The following is a 13,888-nucleotide window of genomic DNA, read 5'->3' as shown; positions in this document are numbered from 1 at the left end:
ATTCTAAGTTAGATTTGAGATCCTTTCTCTGTAGGAACAAAAAGAAGAAGAACGTTGTAGCTCTGCTAGGTTACAGATGTGTTAAGTAGTAAGCACAGTATGAAAACCCGAAAACTATCAGTTATGGCCAAGTGGTTTCTCTGGTTCTATTAAGGCATCAAAGCTACCTCACTCACTCACCTAAATATATCCTAGACATAAGAAGGCCACTGTGTAAAACAGCACTAATAATCAATTACTAGGCTACCATTTGACACAGTGAAATAACCACATTCAAACTCAGATTTTCAGGTAGTCAATCAGCTAGTAAAATAGGTCTAGCTCAATGGATGATAAACACCACTCACTTTACTTATTTAATTATCTGTGACCAGTGACAACTCTCGAAAAAAAAAAAATAGTAAGCCTTCTATTTTTCCAGGTCAAAAAAGCTGACAAAATCTCAGCTCAAAACCTTAACATCTGATGAGTATACCAACTTCTCCTTAGGATGTCATTTTTTTTTTTTTTTTTTTTTGCTGTGGCAAGTGAGTCTATATAACACTATCCTGGTGCACCAAACCAACACAGAGAGCCTTTTCAAAATAACACAAACCCAGGAAAACAATCTTTCCAGACAATGATCAGAAACAGCTTGCAATGGGTCTCAGGGCAGAAAGTGGAGGAATTGATCAATGCCAAAGAGCAGTATCCTGTGAGTGTTAGCTATACGAGTCTATGAACGATCTTTGAAAGCACAAGAATTATGCTGCAAGCCCACTGACTTACCACTACTCAAATTCCCCCTCACACATATCAGTGCATGAGGGTGAGCAACCAGAGGCCTGTTTGGTTGATGCCTGGATCCCTGGCACCCACACAGGGGTAAGCATGTAGTAGGGGTAGAAGTAATATTTGTTAAATGTATGAATAAGTGATTGTCTTCTCTATGAGTTAAATAGATAAAATTCACAGTCAATACTGCCAGAAAATGTAACTATTTGTTGATAACTCAGCCTCAGTGAGAGCCCCCACTTCTATCTGATTATGAAAACCTTTTTCCCTAAGGACCAACACTGGGTATCTTCTGTCACATTTATTCAAATTGACATCACATGGCTCTAGTTACAAAACATTAAGAATACAGAATTTCTGCTCCTCCCCTAGAAAAGCAGATTATAAAGAAACATTAAACTGAGTTTCCACCAAAAAAAAAAAAAAAAAAAAAACTAGTTATCTTCAATAAGTTATGCTATGAAACACAAAGAAAGGCTGAGGAACTGCTCCATACTGAAGAAAATTAGAGTCATGCCAGTAGATAATCCTGGATCAAATCCTGGATGAGGAGAGAATATTCTGGAATAATCCCCCAAACCTGAACAAGGTCTGTGGAGTAGATAGTCTTATCAGATCAATGCTGATTTCCTGATTTTGATGGTATGTGCTGTGGTTATGTAAGAGAGTAATTTTCAAAAAAGAGTGTTCGCCACAACCAGTACACCATCAGCAGTTCCTGGCTCTGTGGCTCATGGAGATTAGAATAATGGGCAACTTGGATAAAATTCTCAGATTCCAATTACCTGCCAGCAATCCACTGTGAAAGCACTGAGAACACAGGGTAATGTGTTGACACTGAAAATGAGAATTCACAGAACACTGAAAAGAATGCCAGGAAGGGTAGTAAAGGGACAAAAAGTCCAAGAGAGGAAGCACAAACATCCAGGTATGGAATAAGAGAACTCTAGAAGGCAATGGTCGTGTCTGGTCTTGGGTCTGGGGAATTACCAAGGATAACACATAGAAGAGGGACAAAGGGAACAGCTAGGCTCAAACCTAGTGGTCTTCTCATATTTGCTACCAGGAGACCAGGGCTGTGTTATCATTTTCATTAAAAACGAACTGTAAGTATTATCCAGCAATAAAAAGGAACAAATTTTGTGCTACAACACAATGACAAAACATCGTGGCAAATGAAAGAAGCCAACACAAAAGGCCACGCATTTTACTACCCCATCCATATGAACTATCCAGAAAAGGATATACTATAAAGACAGACAGTAGATTAGTGCTGGCTTAGAACTGGGGGGTGGGAATGATGATTAACTATAAACTACAATATGCCACAATTTTCTCATCTAATATATCGTGAAAATTACAGTATCTAACTCATAAAGGTCCTCTGAAGACCAAATGAGATAACAGATTAAAAACTTAGAACAATGTCTGGCACTCAGTAAGGGCCCAAGATATTCACACACACACACCTTTTAACCTTAAAATAAGGAAACCTGGAAATAAATTTATTACAACATTCATGTAATAAATTATAAACACAGAAAATTATGTTTATACTTAAAGATTCAACAAACTATATTTTCTTTACATAGAAGCCCTTTACATAGAAGCCCTTTGCTTCTATGTAAAGAAATGGATTCCATTTTACATTTTCACTCTAGTCATTTATTTATTTATTTTTTGAGACGGAGTCTCCCTCTGTCGCCCAGGCTGGAGTGCAGTGGTCTGATCTCAGCTCACTGCAAGCTCCACCTCCCAGGTTCACGCCATTCTCCTGCCTCAGCCTCCTGAGTAGTGGGGACTACAGGCACCTGCCACCACGCCAGGTTAATTTTTTGTATTTTGTTTAGTAGAGATGGGGTTTTACCATGTTAGCCAGGATGGTCTTGATTTCCTGACCTCGTGATCCACCTGCCTCGGCCTCCCAAAGTGCTGGGATTACAGGCGTAAGCCACCATGCCCAGTCGTGATTTTTATTATAAATATTAGAGGCCGGGTGTGGTGGCTCATGCTTGTAATCCCAGCACTTTGGGAGGCCAAGGCAGGTGGTCTCAAACTGAGGTCAGGAGTTCGAGACCAGCCTGGCCAACATGGTAAAACCCAGTCTCTACAAAAAATACAAAAATTAGCTGGGTGTAGTGGCACATGCATGTAATTCCAGCTACTCGGGAGGCTGAGGCCGAAGAATCACTTGAACCTGGAAGGCAGAGGTTGCAGTGAGCTGAAATTGCACCACTGCACTCCAGCCTGGGCAATGAAGAAAGGCTCCACCTCAAGAAAGAAAGAAAAAAAAATATTAGGATGTTGTTCATCCTGGCAATAACATCTAGGCCAACAAACCCTGGAAGTCAGTACTACTGGGGCCAAAGGCACCTCACTGACCCACATACACTTTCTCATGTTTTCTTGTCCTTTATAATACATGCTGTGGCAGTGGAGGCTCCCAAGTTCTCCCTTCCCAGTAGGTGTCGAACAGTGATACAGATGCAGCCTCATGAACTCAGTCTTGTTCACGGGCCCTTTCAATCCAGGTACACAAAGTGAAAAGCTGCTAATCCACCACTCCACCAGCCAAATAAATGGTTTCATTTTAATCCTTTGAAATAACTACTGCATCAAATATAATCTGTATATCTTTGGTTAAACTATTTTCTCGCTGGCATCAACATTTACATTCTCTCATTTATTATCTCTCAGGCTATTATTCTCTTATTCTTCGAGTATTCCCAGAAAAAGTTTCTAACATGAAGAGAGAACAGAGACAAATTTCAAGGTTTAATAAATTTTATCTTGATAACATCAAAAACAAGTTTAGCTTTTACATTGCAATATAAAAAATACATTAGTCTTCACATTAGTTTTACATGGAAATATATAATTATTTGAATATTTAAATATAGCTTTTCTTTAACCAAAAAAAAAAGTGTTACTCAGAGCCCTAGTTACATAAATAATTTAAATGCACAAATGCAAAAACACACTTCACACGATATTGTCCACATACTGTAGAACTCAGGACAATTACAATAAAAATCTATGCAAAATACTGAACAAGAACAAGATTAATAAAATACTCATTATGGTTGTAATTTGACTTTTTACTATTAAAAGAATTTAATGCACTCTTGAATACACAAAAACATCAATTGTTTTATCTAATCTGCAAATTAAGCCAACATTTATTTAGACAAAGGGGCACATCTTGTATACTACCAAATTCTGAAAGTAATTTCCAATTTAATTTAAATTATGTTTCAACAATGTCAAGTTTTCAAGCTTGTCTAAAATAATGATTACAAGAACTAGTAAACATTTCAAAAACTTTAAACAAAATCATCAGTACTGCACTGTGCTTCTATGTTTGGTAATATAAAATTTAAATATAAACCTTCTCCCTGCCCCCAATGAAAATGGTACTTAGAAGGGCTTCCAATGTGAAAATGGTAACATTTGTATAACTTGAAATTTGAATTACTTGAATTATAAGAACTGTTCTCTCGCATGATGTAATCACAATAGATACAACACATCATAAGTACGTAGTACATATTTTCATTTGATCTCTTGCTTTTAAACTTACACCGAAAGAATACAGAATGTCTATTAATAAAATTTAAGGGAACTATGTGTCTATTCCATAGGGAAAAAAGACACCAATACCCACAAATAGAATATTTTATGTATCAGCTGTTTGTTTACTTCCTAGTCACTAGGACAAAGCTTTGTTCCTAAATTAAAATTGGAGGATTATTTTGAACTACTGGCCCACAGTGATCTTTTAAGAAGAGAAATGAAAATATATTTGTGTATGAGGAGGCAAGGTTGAAGGAAATGAGATATATGCTGCTTTGCAACTAAAAACAAAAACATTTGTTTTTAAACATAATTACTATTTAAATTTAGAAGTAAAGAAATTACAAAAGAACTCCATCATAGCATACACACAGGTTAAACAATGGCCCCTGAAATAAAACCACATTTAGAAACCAACTGTTACACTATATTTCATTATTTCTAAGGTAACACATTTTAAATTCTGAAATCAAGATATGGTTTAACACTGACCTTAGTTTCAAGAAAATATGGCAGTCATAAATACAATATAGTTGTAATTCACGTTTCCCCTTAACATTAATGATAGAAGATCCAGGATCTTGGCTTAACATGAATGAACGACAACTGAATGCATCTGTACCAACTCAACCAGTGTCCCTGAATACAAGTTCTGGATATACTCTGAGTATCCCAGACTCAAACTGCATCTCATTAACATCTTTTATTTGAATTGTTAAAATCTGTTAACAAGTTAAAGACAAACTAATGTATAAACACAGGTTTCCACTCGCAAAATGGGCCTCCGCAAAGATTACCAGTTTTATTCAATTCTTTGAAATATTAAGTAATTTTCTAATGAGAATTAATGGCCTGCCCAAATATTACCAAGCCAAGAATTTCAGTTCAAGTTATTAAAAACTGATATGGTAAGCTGGGTGCAGTGGCTCATGCCTGTAATCCCAGCACTTTGGGAGGCCAAGGCAGGTGGATCACGAGGTCAAGAGTTAGAGACCAGCCTGGCCAACACAGTGAAACCCCCGCCTCTACTAAAAATACAAAAATTAGCCAGGCATGGTGGCACATGCCTGTAGTCCCAGCTACTCGGGAGGCTTAGGCAGGAGAATCGCTTGAACCCAGGAGGTGGAGGTTGCAGTGAGCCAAGATCAGGCCACTGCACTCAAGCCTGGGCAACGGAGTGAGACTCCGTCTCAAAAATAATAATAATAAATAAAAATAAAAATAAAAACTAATATGGTAATGCCTAAAATATTTTGAGGAGATAAGGCCACAAAGTAACCTGGATTTTCATACTAAACCACCACTCTTCATGTAGAAGGGAGTAAAGGTGGTTAAAAAAACGGGGGGGGAATGCTTAAACACATGGGCAAAATTATTTTCCCTTTTAAGATCAAATAAGGCTAACCCAAAAAATTTATAGAGACTGTATGTGTGCATGTGTCCAAATGATAAAAGTTAGAGACTTGCAGATTCCATTTAAATGAAGCAGGAGGAGTTTGTGTTAGGCATAAAAAAAATCACCAGTTTTTAAAAACTGTATTAAAGATTATGGAATCTCATTTTCTGGAATGTTTTAAAAAGAAAGACAAACTATATTTTGTTTGTATTCATTTAAGTCAACCCCTTTCAAAAGCTGACATAATTCATTATAGTTCCTTCTTTGTAATAAGTTTGCTATATTCATTCTCACAATGTTAAATTTGCAAGGATGAGAGAGATAATCATAAAAAATAAGAGGGATATGATTTGAGGAACAAAATTCTATATATGGTGCTAAATTATTTTGTGACATAAATTAAGATGAAGTTCTTCTACAGAAAATGTTGGACAAAGGTTGCTTTGAATCTTAAAATGAAAGGACTCTAAACACTCATTTTAAATGAATATAAAAATTGTGAAAAATAATATTGATAGCAAAATAGTTCAAGATTAGTTTTCTCACCAAAGTTGGGAAAGCTGTGTGTGCAAAGTACCAAATATATTTCAATTGAAGTACTGAATCCTCAACTAGCCTGAACACAAAAACAACTTCTATTTTATCTCATTACCTCTCAATTTGTTTGCTAGCCGAGTCATCATTCTTTCACATTGTTGTAAACAAGATGAGCTTCTCAGATCATATGCTCTCACAGGTCCAGAAGGACTTCTCTTTCGGCCATGGTAGCTTTCATCACTCCTCTTCTTCCTTCGTGCGACGCAGCAAGAAGCCCGCACAGGTCGCTTTGGAGGAGGATTTGCGATAGCGCTCGACAGCTCTTCAGCACCAGCTGGTGGAACTGAGGAATTCAAAAGCACTTTAGCTGTTCTCTTCACCTTCTTTAGCCTACTGACAACAGATTTTTTCTTTTTCAGATACATTCCAAGAAAAGCCCTCCTGGACTGATATCTATGACGTAAAAAAACAGAGTATTTTGAAATATACTTTCTAATTATATCACTTGGTTTGGTCCGAATCCAAACTGACTGTTTCTCCGAAGCTTTTCTGGGGTTTTGCCGGAGAATAATTGGTTTATAACCCTTTTTGGGAAAACCTAACTTATTACTACTAGTTGTCACCTTCTTTCCGTGAATTTTCTTTTTACTTTTACTTTCCAAAAACTTATTTCTAACTGATTTTGGAGAGATTTTGACAACATCACGATTTAAAAATGTTAGCTGGAAATTTCTTTTCTTTGGAACCTCACGAGCATGCAGAATCTTTGATTCTTCCAGAAACAGAGAAGGGTCACTGGTTCCCTGATGTGAATTAAATCCGTATCTTGCCGGCACTGCCATTAAAGGTGCTGAAGCAGAGCCTTGTCCATCAGCATCATTATCTCCTGCACTGGAGTTTTGGTTGCTCCTATTAAAATGAATTTTAACCCAGTTACGCCTCTCAAACTCTGGTACTATTACATTCAGGGGAGGATTAATTATAATTTGCTTAATCAGGGGCTCATAATAATCAAAGATATTCCGTTTATATTTGCATATAAACTGAATATCATTATCCCAATTATGGTGCCTCATTTTAGGGAAGTGGAGGCCTTCACCCTCCTTCAGTTTAATATTTAAAGAAGAAAGAATACAGACTAAGGCTTTGGGTTGCATGGGCTTCAAAACTTTAGTACATGATGCAGGAAATTCAACTGTCCCAATTTTGACTTTCTTTTTGGTTTTTCTGTCATCCTGTAAACGTGAACACTTACTTTTTGGTGGGTCTTCCTCTTGTCTAATTATTTTTCTTTTCATCACTGGGTAATTCTTACAACTGGTCTGAGTACTATGGCTGATTTTCGCTGTCTGGCATTGAGAAGCCACACGCCACTTTTGCTTAGGAGGCCTCTCTGCTGAAGGATGACGATGGCATGGTTTATCTAAGGCCACTGACAAGTCATCAATATCTGAAATACCACAGACAATATCATCACTTTCTGACAGAGCTTGAGTTGGTGCAGTGTCCTCCTTACCCTGCAAGTCAGCCCAGGTAACCTTTTTTTTCCCCTTCAAAGAAACTTTTTTGGTCTCACAGTCATCATCAAAGTAACAGTGGAAACGACCTTCCCTAAATTCCTTCACAAGAGCATTAATTTTTATGTCATCTTCTCTCATTATCTGAGACCATGTTTTCCCCACAAATGAAGGAGGTACATGAGGTAAGGCTTCAAGAACTGGTTCATCAGGATTATCTTCTATGACATCCTTTGCTTTTTTCAGGTTCCTTACAGAATCAACCTTGGGAACAGAGCTTGACCTGGAATCACGGTTCTTTTCTTTCAAGTCAAAAGACACCTTCTTACAAGGGTGTCTTTTCTTAACAGTTTCTTGAGGCTGATCAGTATCAGACGGAAGAGGGGGAGCACACTGAAAATTCATCTCAAAACCATCCGGTTCACAGCTCACATCTTCTAGATCTCTCTGTTTTAGCTTTGAACGTTTTTTTTTATCGGCCCTTCGATGGAGCGCTGACTTGGAAGAGGCACCAAAATCCACTGCAGAAGCACTAGATTGACAGCTCTTACCTTTCAGGCCAGCATTTCTTGGATCCTTCCGAAGCTTGGCTTCTTTGTGAGCTTTCTGCAGTCGGTAAGTCGTTCGATGAGAAGTGTCTCCCAAATTAAATTTTCCTTTAGAACCATTATATCCACAGCTCTCATCTTCTGAGTCAATATATTTCACCATTTTCTCATCAGGTCCTTGTGACTCGTAAGTCATGGACTGATCAGAGGCATCAACACTAAAATTCATTTCAGAACCACAAGACTGACAACTTGGCTCTCCCAGAATAATATAGTCTTTCTTCCGGTTTATTATTTTGAAAGTCTCTTTGCATTGGTTTGTCATTGAGGGAGTAGAGGCTTTACAACTACACCTGACTTCAGAACCAAAAGAGTCACAGCTCTTATCTTCTATATCAATACATTCTGTATTTATACAGTTGATATCTTTGACAGTCAACTGAGGTGGGTCAGTCACTAACTGAAGGGGAATATCATCTGAAATTACTTCATAATCACTATCACTGGGCACCAGATCCACAAGTATCACCTTTGGAAGATGTGTTTCTTTGACTGACCCTGGAAACTGGTTAACCACTATTTGAAAAGGAACATCAGAATCATACATCATTTCTGAATCACTAGGTCCATCGGTCTTTTCTTCCATGACAACATGCTCTTCCTTCTGAAGGTCTGCCTCTTTGTAAGACACTTGAGGTTGGTCAACTTCTGACTGAAGATGAACACAAGAATCACATTTTATTTCAGAACCACAGACTTCACAGTTCTTATTTTCTAGATCATTATGATCCTTCTTTTGCAAGTTTATTTCTTTGACAGGCACAGAAGATTGATCGGTCACAAACTGAACAGGAATATGAGAAGCATAACTTACATCAAAATCACCTAATTTATAGCTCTTATCTTCCAGATAAATATGGTCTTCCTTCCAAAGATTTATTTCTTTGACAGATTTTTGAAGCTCATCTGCTGCTGCCTGGAAAGAGTCATTGGAATCAGAACTTTCTTCAGGACTATAAGAATTACTGCTCTTATCTTCCAGACTGGCATGCTCCTCTTGCAAAATTTGGGGTTGTTTTATCACTGACTGAAGAGGGATATTTGAAACATAAATTATTTCAGAATCACTGGGCACATAGCCCTTATCATCCAGACAAACATGTTCCTCCTTCAGAAGATTTATTTCTTTATTCACCCCTTGAATTTTATTAGTCACAGACAGAAGGGGTTCATGAGAATCAAAATTTATTTTAGAATTGGTAGGTTTGACAATCTTATTTTCCAAGTCAACATGCTCTTTCCAAAGACTGACCTCCTTAACTACTTCTTCAGGTTGGCCAGCCACTGGCTGAAGAACAGTAGAATCATACATAATTTCAAAACCCTTAGCTTCATTCCTCCTATCTTCCATGTCAACTTCTTCATCCTTCCAAAGGCTTATTTCTTTAACGGTTTCTCTCAGCTGGTCAGCCACTGACTGAAGAGGGTCATCAGAATCAAAACTTATTTCAGAACCACAACATTGATTGTGTTTACCTTCTAGCTCAATGTGGTCCTGCTCCAAAATAGTTATTTGAGGTCGATTGACTATTGACTGAACCAAGAAACGAGAATCCAAATTCATTTCAGAACAACTATATTGGCTGTTCTTAACTTGCAAGTACATATGGTTTTCATTCTCAAGGTTTACATGTTTAATAGCTACTTTGGGTTGATCAGCCACAGACTGGACAGAAACATCAGAATCATGTATTAATTTAGAAGTACTAGGTTCATTAATCCTATTTTTCAGGCCAATAACCTCTTCCTTCCATTGGTCTATTTTTTTAACCGCTTCCTGAAGTTGTTCAGAATCAAAAGTTATTTCAGAATCACCTGATTTACTGTTTTTGTCTCTCAGATTAACATGTTTTTCCTTCAAAAAAGCTAGCTGAGTTTGGTCAGTCATTGACTGAGGTGGAACATTAGAATCCAAAATTATTTCAGAACCAATATATTTATCATAGTTTTCTAGAACACATTGCTTCTTTCTGTTTATTTTGTTAACAGCTACCTGAGGTTCAATTACTGAATAATGAGGGACACCAGAATCTAAACTTCTTTTTGAACCACTGAATTCAGCACTTCCACCTTGGAATTCAGCATGCTTTTCTCTTTGAAGCCATGTTTCTTTGACAATTACTTCAGGTTTGTGAGTCGCTGGCCGAAGAGGGACATCAGAATCCAAACTTGTTTCAAAACCACTCTTATTTTCTAAGTACATGTGTTCTTTTGTGTGACGGCTTATTTTTTTAATGGGATCTTCAGAATGTCCAGTCACTGAATGAAAAATGATATTATAATCCAAACTTACTTCAGAATCAATAGGTTCATTTTCCTTATTTTCTAAGTGTACCTGGTCTTCTTTTTGAGGATTTAGCTTTCTGACAGCTACTTCAGGAGAATTAGTCACTAAATGACGAGGGGCATAGGAATCCGAACTTATTTCAGAACCACTGGGTTCATCATTCTTCCTTTCTAAGTGAATGTACTCTTCTTTCTGAATTACTTCTTTAACAGCTACTTCAGGGTGATCATTTCCTGAATGAAGAGGAATATCAGAATCAAAAGTTATTTCAGAAACACAAGATTCATTACTTTTACTTTCCAGATCAACAGTTTCTTCCTCATAAACAGCTACTTCAGGTTGGTCAATTACTGAATAAAGAGGAATATCAGAATCAAAAGTTATTTCAGAACTATCTGACTCACAGCTCTCATCTTCCAGGTCAATGTGCCGTTCTTTTCCTTCAGCATCCAGATGAGACTGCTCAGAAACTGACAGAAGAGGCGGGTCAGAATCAAAAGTCAACTCAGAGCTGGAGCAATCATAGCTCTTAACTTCCATGTCAATATTTAACTCTTTAAGATTTACTTCATCCAAAGCTTCTTGAGGCTCATCGTGAGCTGAATGATAAAGAGAAGCCGCAGAATCAGAACTTAGAGAAGAACTGCTAGACTGAACACTCTTATTCTCAAGGTCAATATCCACTTTCTGAGGCTCTATTTCTGCTACTTGAGGCTGGTCAGCCACTAACTGAGCATCGGTGTGAAAACCCATTCCAGGACCATGGGATTCATAGTTCACATCCATAAGGTCAGCATTCTTCTCCTTTAGAAGATTTATCTTTTCAACGGCCCTCTGGGATTCATCTGCAACTGTCCCGAGTGAGACATCACAATCAAGATGTGCTTTAGCCCTACTGGGTTTACGCTTCTTATGTTTTAGGTGGACTTGTCTACCTTTCAGGTTTCTTCCTTTGACAGTCAGTTGGGGATGATCAACTACTGACTCAAGAGAAACATCACAATCAAAACTTGTTTCAGAACAACTCGATCCATAGTTATCAACCAAGCCAGTATGAGCCTTCTTCCGAAGTTTTGTTTCTGTGACAGCCACGGGGGGTCGGTCAACCACTGACTGCAGTGGGAAAAGAGAATCAGCACTTACTTCAGAACTACTGGAACCATAGTTCTTATCAACCAAACCAATGTGCACTTCCTTAGGAAGGTTTACTTCTTTTACAGATTGGTGAGGGTAGTCACTAGTGGACTGAGGTGAAGCATCACAATCAAAATTTGTTTCAGAATCACTAGATTCATAGCTTTGGTCAACCAGGCTAATATGCCTTGCATTCTGAAGACTTATTTCTTTAACAATCATTTGGGATTGGTTGGTAACCAAGTGAAGAATGTCATCGCAATCAGAACTTATTTTAGAAACATAAGATGTATTATTCTTATACTGTACATCAGTACATACTTTCTTGGAAAGGTTTACTTCTTTGGCACTCACTTTAGATTGGTCAGTCAGTGAATGAAAAGAGGAACTGCAATCAAAACTCATTTCTGAACCTCTAGATTCATAGTTATCTTCTTGGTCAATTCGCTCCTCCTTCCAAAGATTTATGTCTTGTGCAGTCTCTTGGGGCTGATCAGATGCTGACTGAAGACAGCTATGATCAAACTTCATTTCAGAACTCACTGAGCACTTCTGTTCCCAAAAGGCTTTCTTGTTAAAAACCAAACGCTTTTCTTCTTGGGTACAATCCATATGAGAAAAGAATTCCTCATGGTGCTTTGGAATAGTATCTTCAAAGATTCCTTTATTTAAAGGCATGTCAGTTTTATTCGGGTTTACTGCTAATTTGGAAGGAGATTTAACTCTGAAGGAGCCCTTAGTACCCATGCGTTCCTGGAATTTCAAGCCAGCTGACAAAGTTTTACCCTGAGATTTTACATCTTTCCACAAAACCAACTTATCTGAATTCATGCGTAAAGATTTCCTATTTGATTCTTTAGGTTTCTGATGTGAAAATGAAGAAGTTTCTACATGGGATGATGGCACAGGATTTCTAGAGGCCCCGTCTGACTGTTCAAGATGTTTGCCAACTTTGTTTGGGTCACATTTGCTAACTGAATCCAAATGAGCTGCTGCTGGTAAACCAGTTGTATTAGTTTTAACTGGTCTATCATTAGAGCTTTCAGATAAACAACTAGCAGGAGCATTATAAATCACTGGGGGGCGTACCAAGTTGCTTCCATTATTTGTAGCCTGACCAATATCTACTAGATTACATTTTTTCACACCGGCCCCAATTTTATGAACAAACTCCAAGGGCTGCTGCTGTCCCTTCTCCAGTTTTTGAATAACTGATGGTCGAACTGAAACCTCCTGTGTGCCTTCCTGAGATTTATGAGGTCTGGAATGTAACTCTTCAATAGGTTCTGAAGCCTCGGAGGGTCTCTCTTCGGTAGCATCCTCATCCTCAACCTTATCCTCATCCTCTTCCTCTTCTTCAGAAAAATCATCATCCAAATGCACCACTTCAGACGATGACCCGGTATTCACATGTGTCTCATCTTGTGTTGAACTAAAAAGAAAGGGGGGAGACTCATAAACATATTCTAATATCTGTTTAAAATATTAAAAGAGAGGCATAATAAATGTTATTTGCTTTCTATTCTGGACTATCCTTAAAGGACAAGGAATCCAGGCAGTCACCACAGGCTGAACACTGCATGGACTGTGGGGAGGGAATTACTGCAGAAGGTGGAGGTGGTGCTACCAATTGCTACTTAAATACAAATGGCCCCTAAACATGAATAATTAAACAAATAAAATCATATATTATTTTTCAATTATCAGAGTAGTAACAGCAAAAAGTTTGACATGTTACTTAACTTTGTATGCTTCAGTTTCTGCCTCCAAAAAAAGGGAATCTTACACTATTTTCCCTCATGAGATTGTTTTGATGAGTAAATTAACTGTTACCTGTAAGGAGCATTAAAATGAAGAAACAGTTCGACACATAGTAAGCATTCACAAATGTTAGCTATTATTATCTTAACACAATGTTTTGGTGAGGGTGTAAGGACAAAGGCACTTTAATACACTGTTCACAGGAATATAGATCAGTTAACGGTTACTGGTTAACCTCTATGTAGATTTGTAACCTCTACAAAAAGCAATTTTGCAATGTCTATTAAAATTAAGAATGTAC

The 13,888-nt window shown here is 37.7% G+C and overlaps 1 protein-coding gene across 3 annotated transcripts in view; it reads right to left on the bottom strand.

The window, feature by feature from the left end:
• Positions 1–3,540: 3,540 nt before the first annotated feature.
• The window catches only part of ZDBF2 (zinc finger DBF-type containing 2), a 39,080-nt gene continuing 28,732 nt past the window's right edge, over positions 3,541–13,888 (bottom strand). For all 3 annotated transcript variants that reach the window (XM_030917074.1, XM_030917076.1, XM_030917075.1), the window contains one exon: positions 3,541–13,258. In XM_030917074.1, the coding sequence (XP_030772934.1) occupies positions 6,379–13,258 (6,880 nt within the window). In that variant the 3' untranslated portion in view covers positions 3,541–6,378. The remainder of the gene's footprint in view (positions 13,259–13,888) is intronic.

This window comes from Rhinopithecus roxellana, chromosome 14, assembly GCF_007565055.1.
Source record: "Rhinopithecus roxellana isolate Shanxi Qingling chromosome 14, ASM756505v1, whole genome shotgun sequence".
Lineage (NCBI taxonomy): Eukaryota > Metazoa > Chordata > Mammalia > Primates > Cercopithecidae > Rhinopithecus > Rhinopithecus roxellana.
This window is presented reverse-complemented; position numbering and strand designations above follow the sequence as displayed.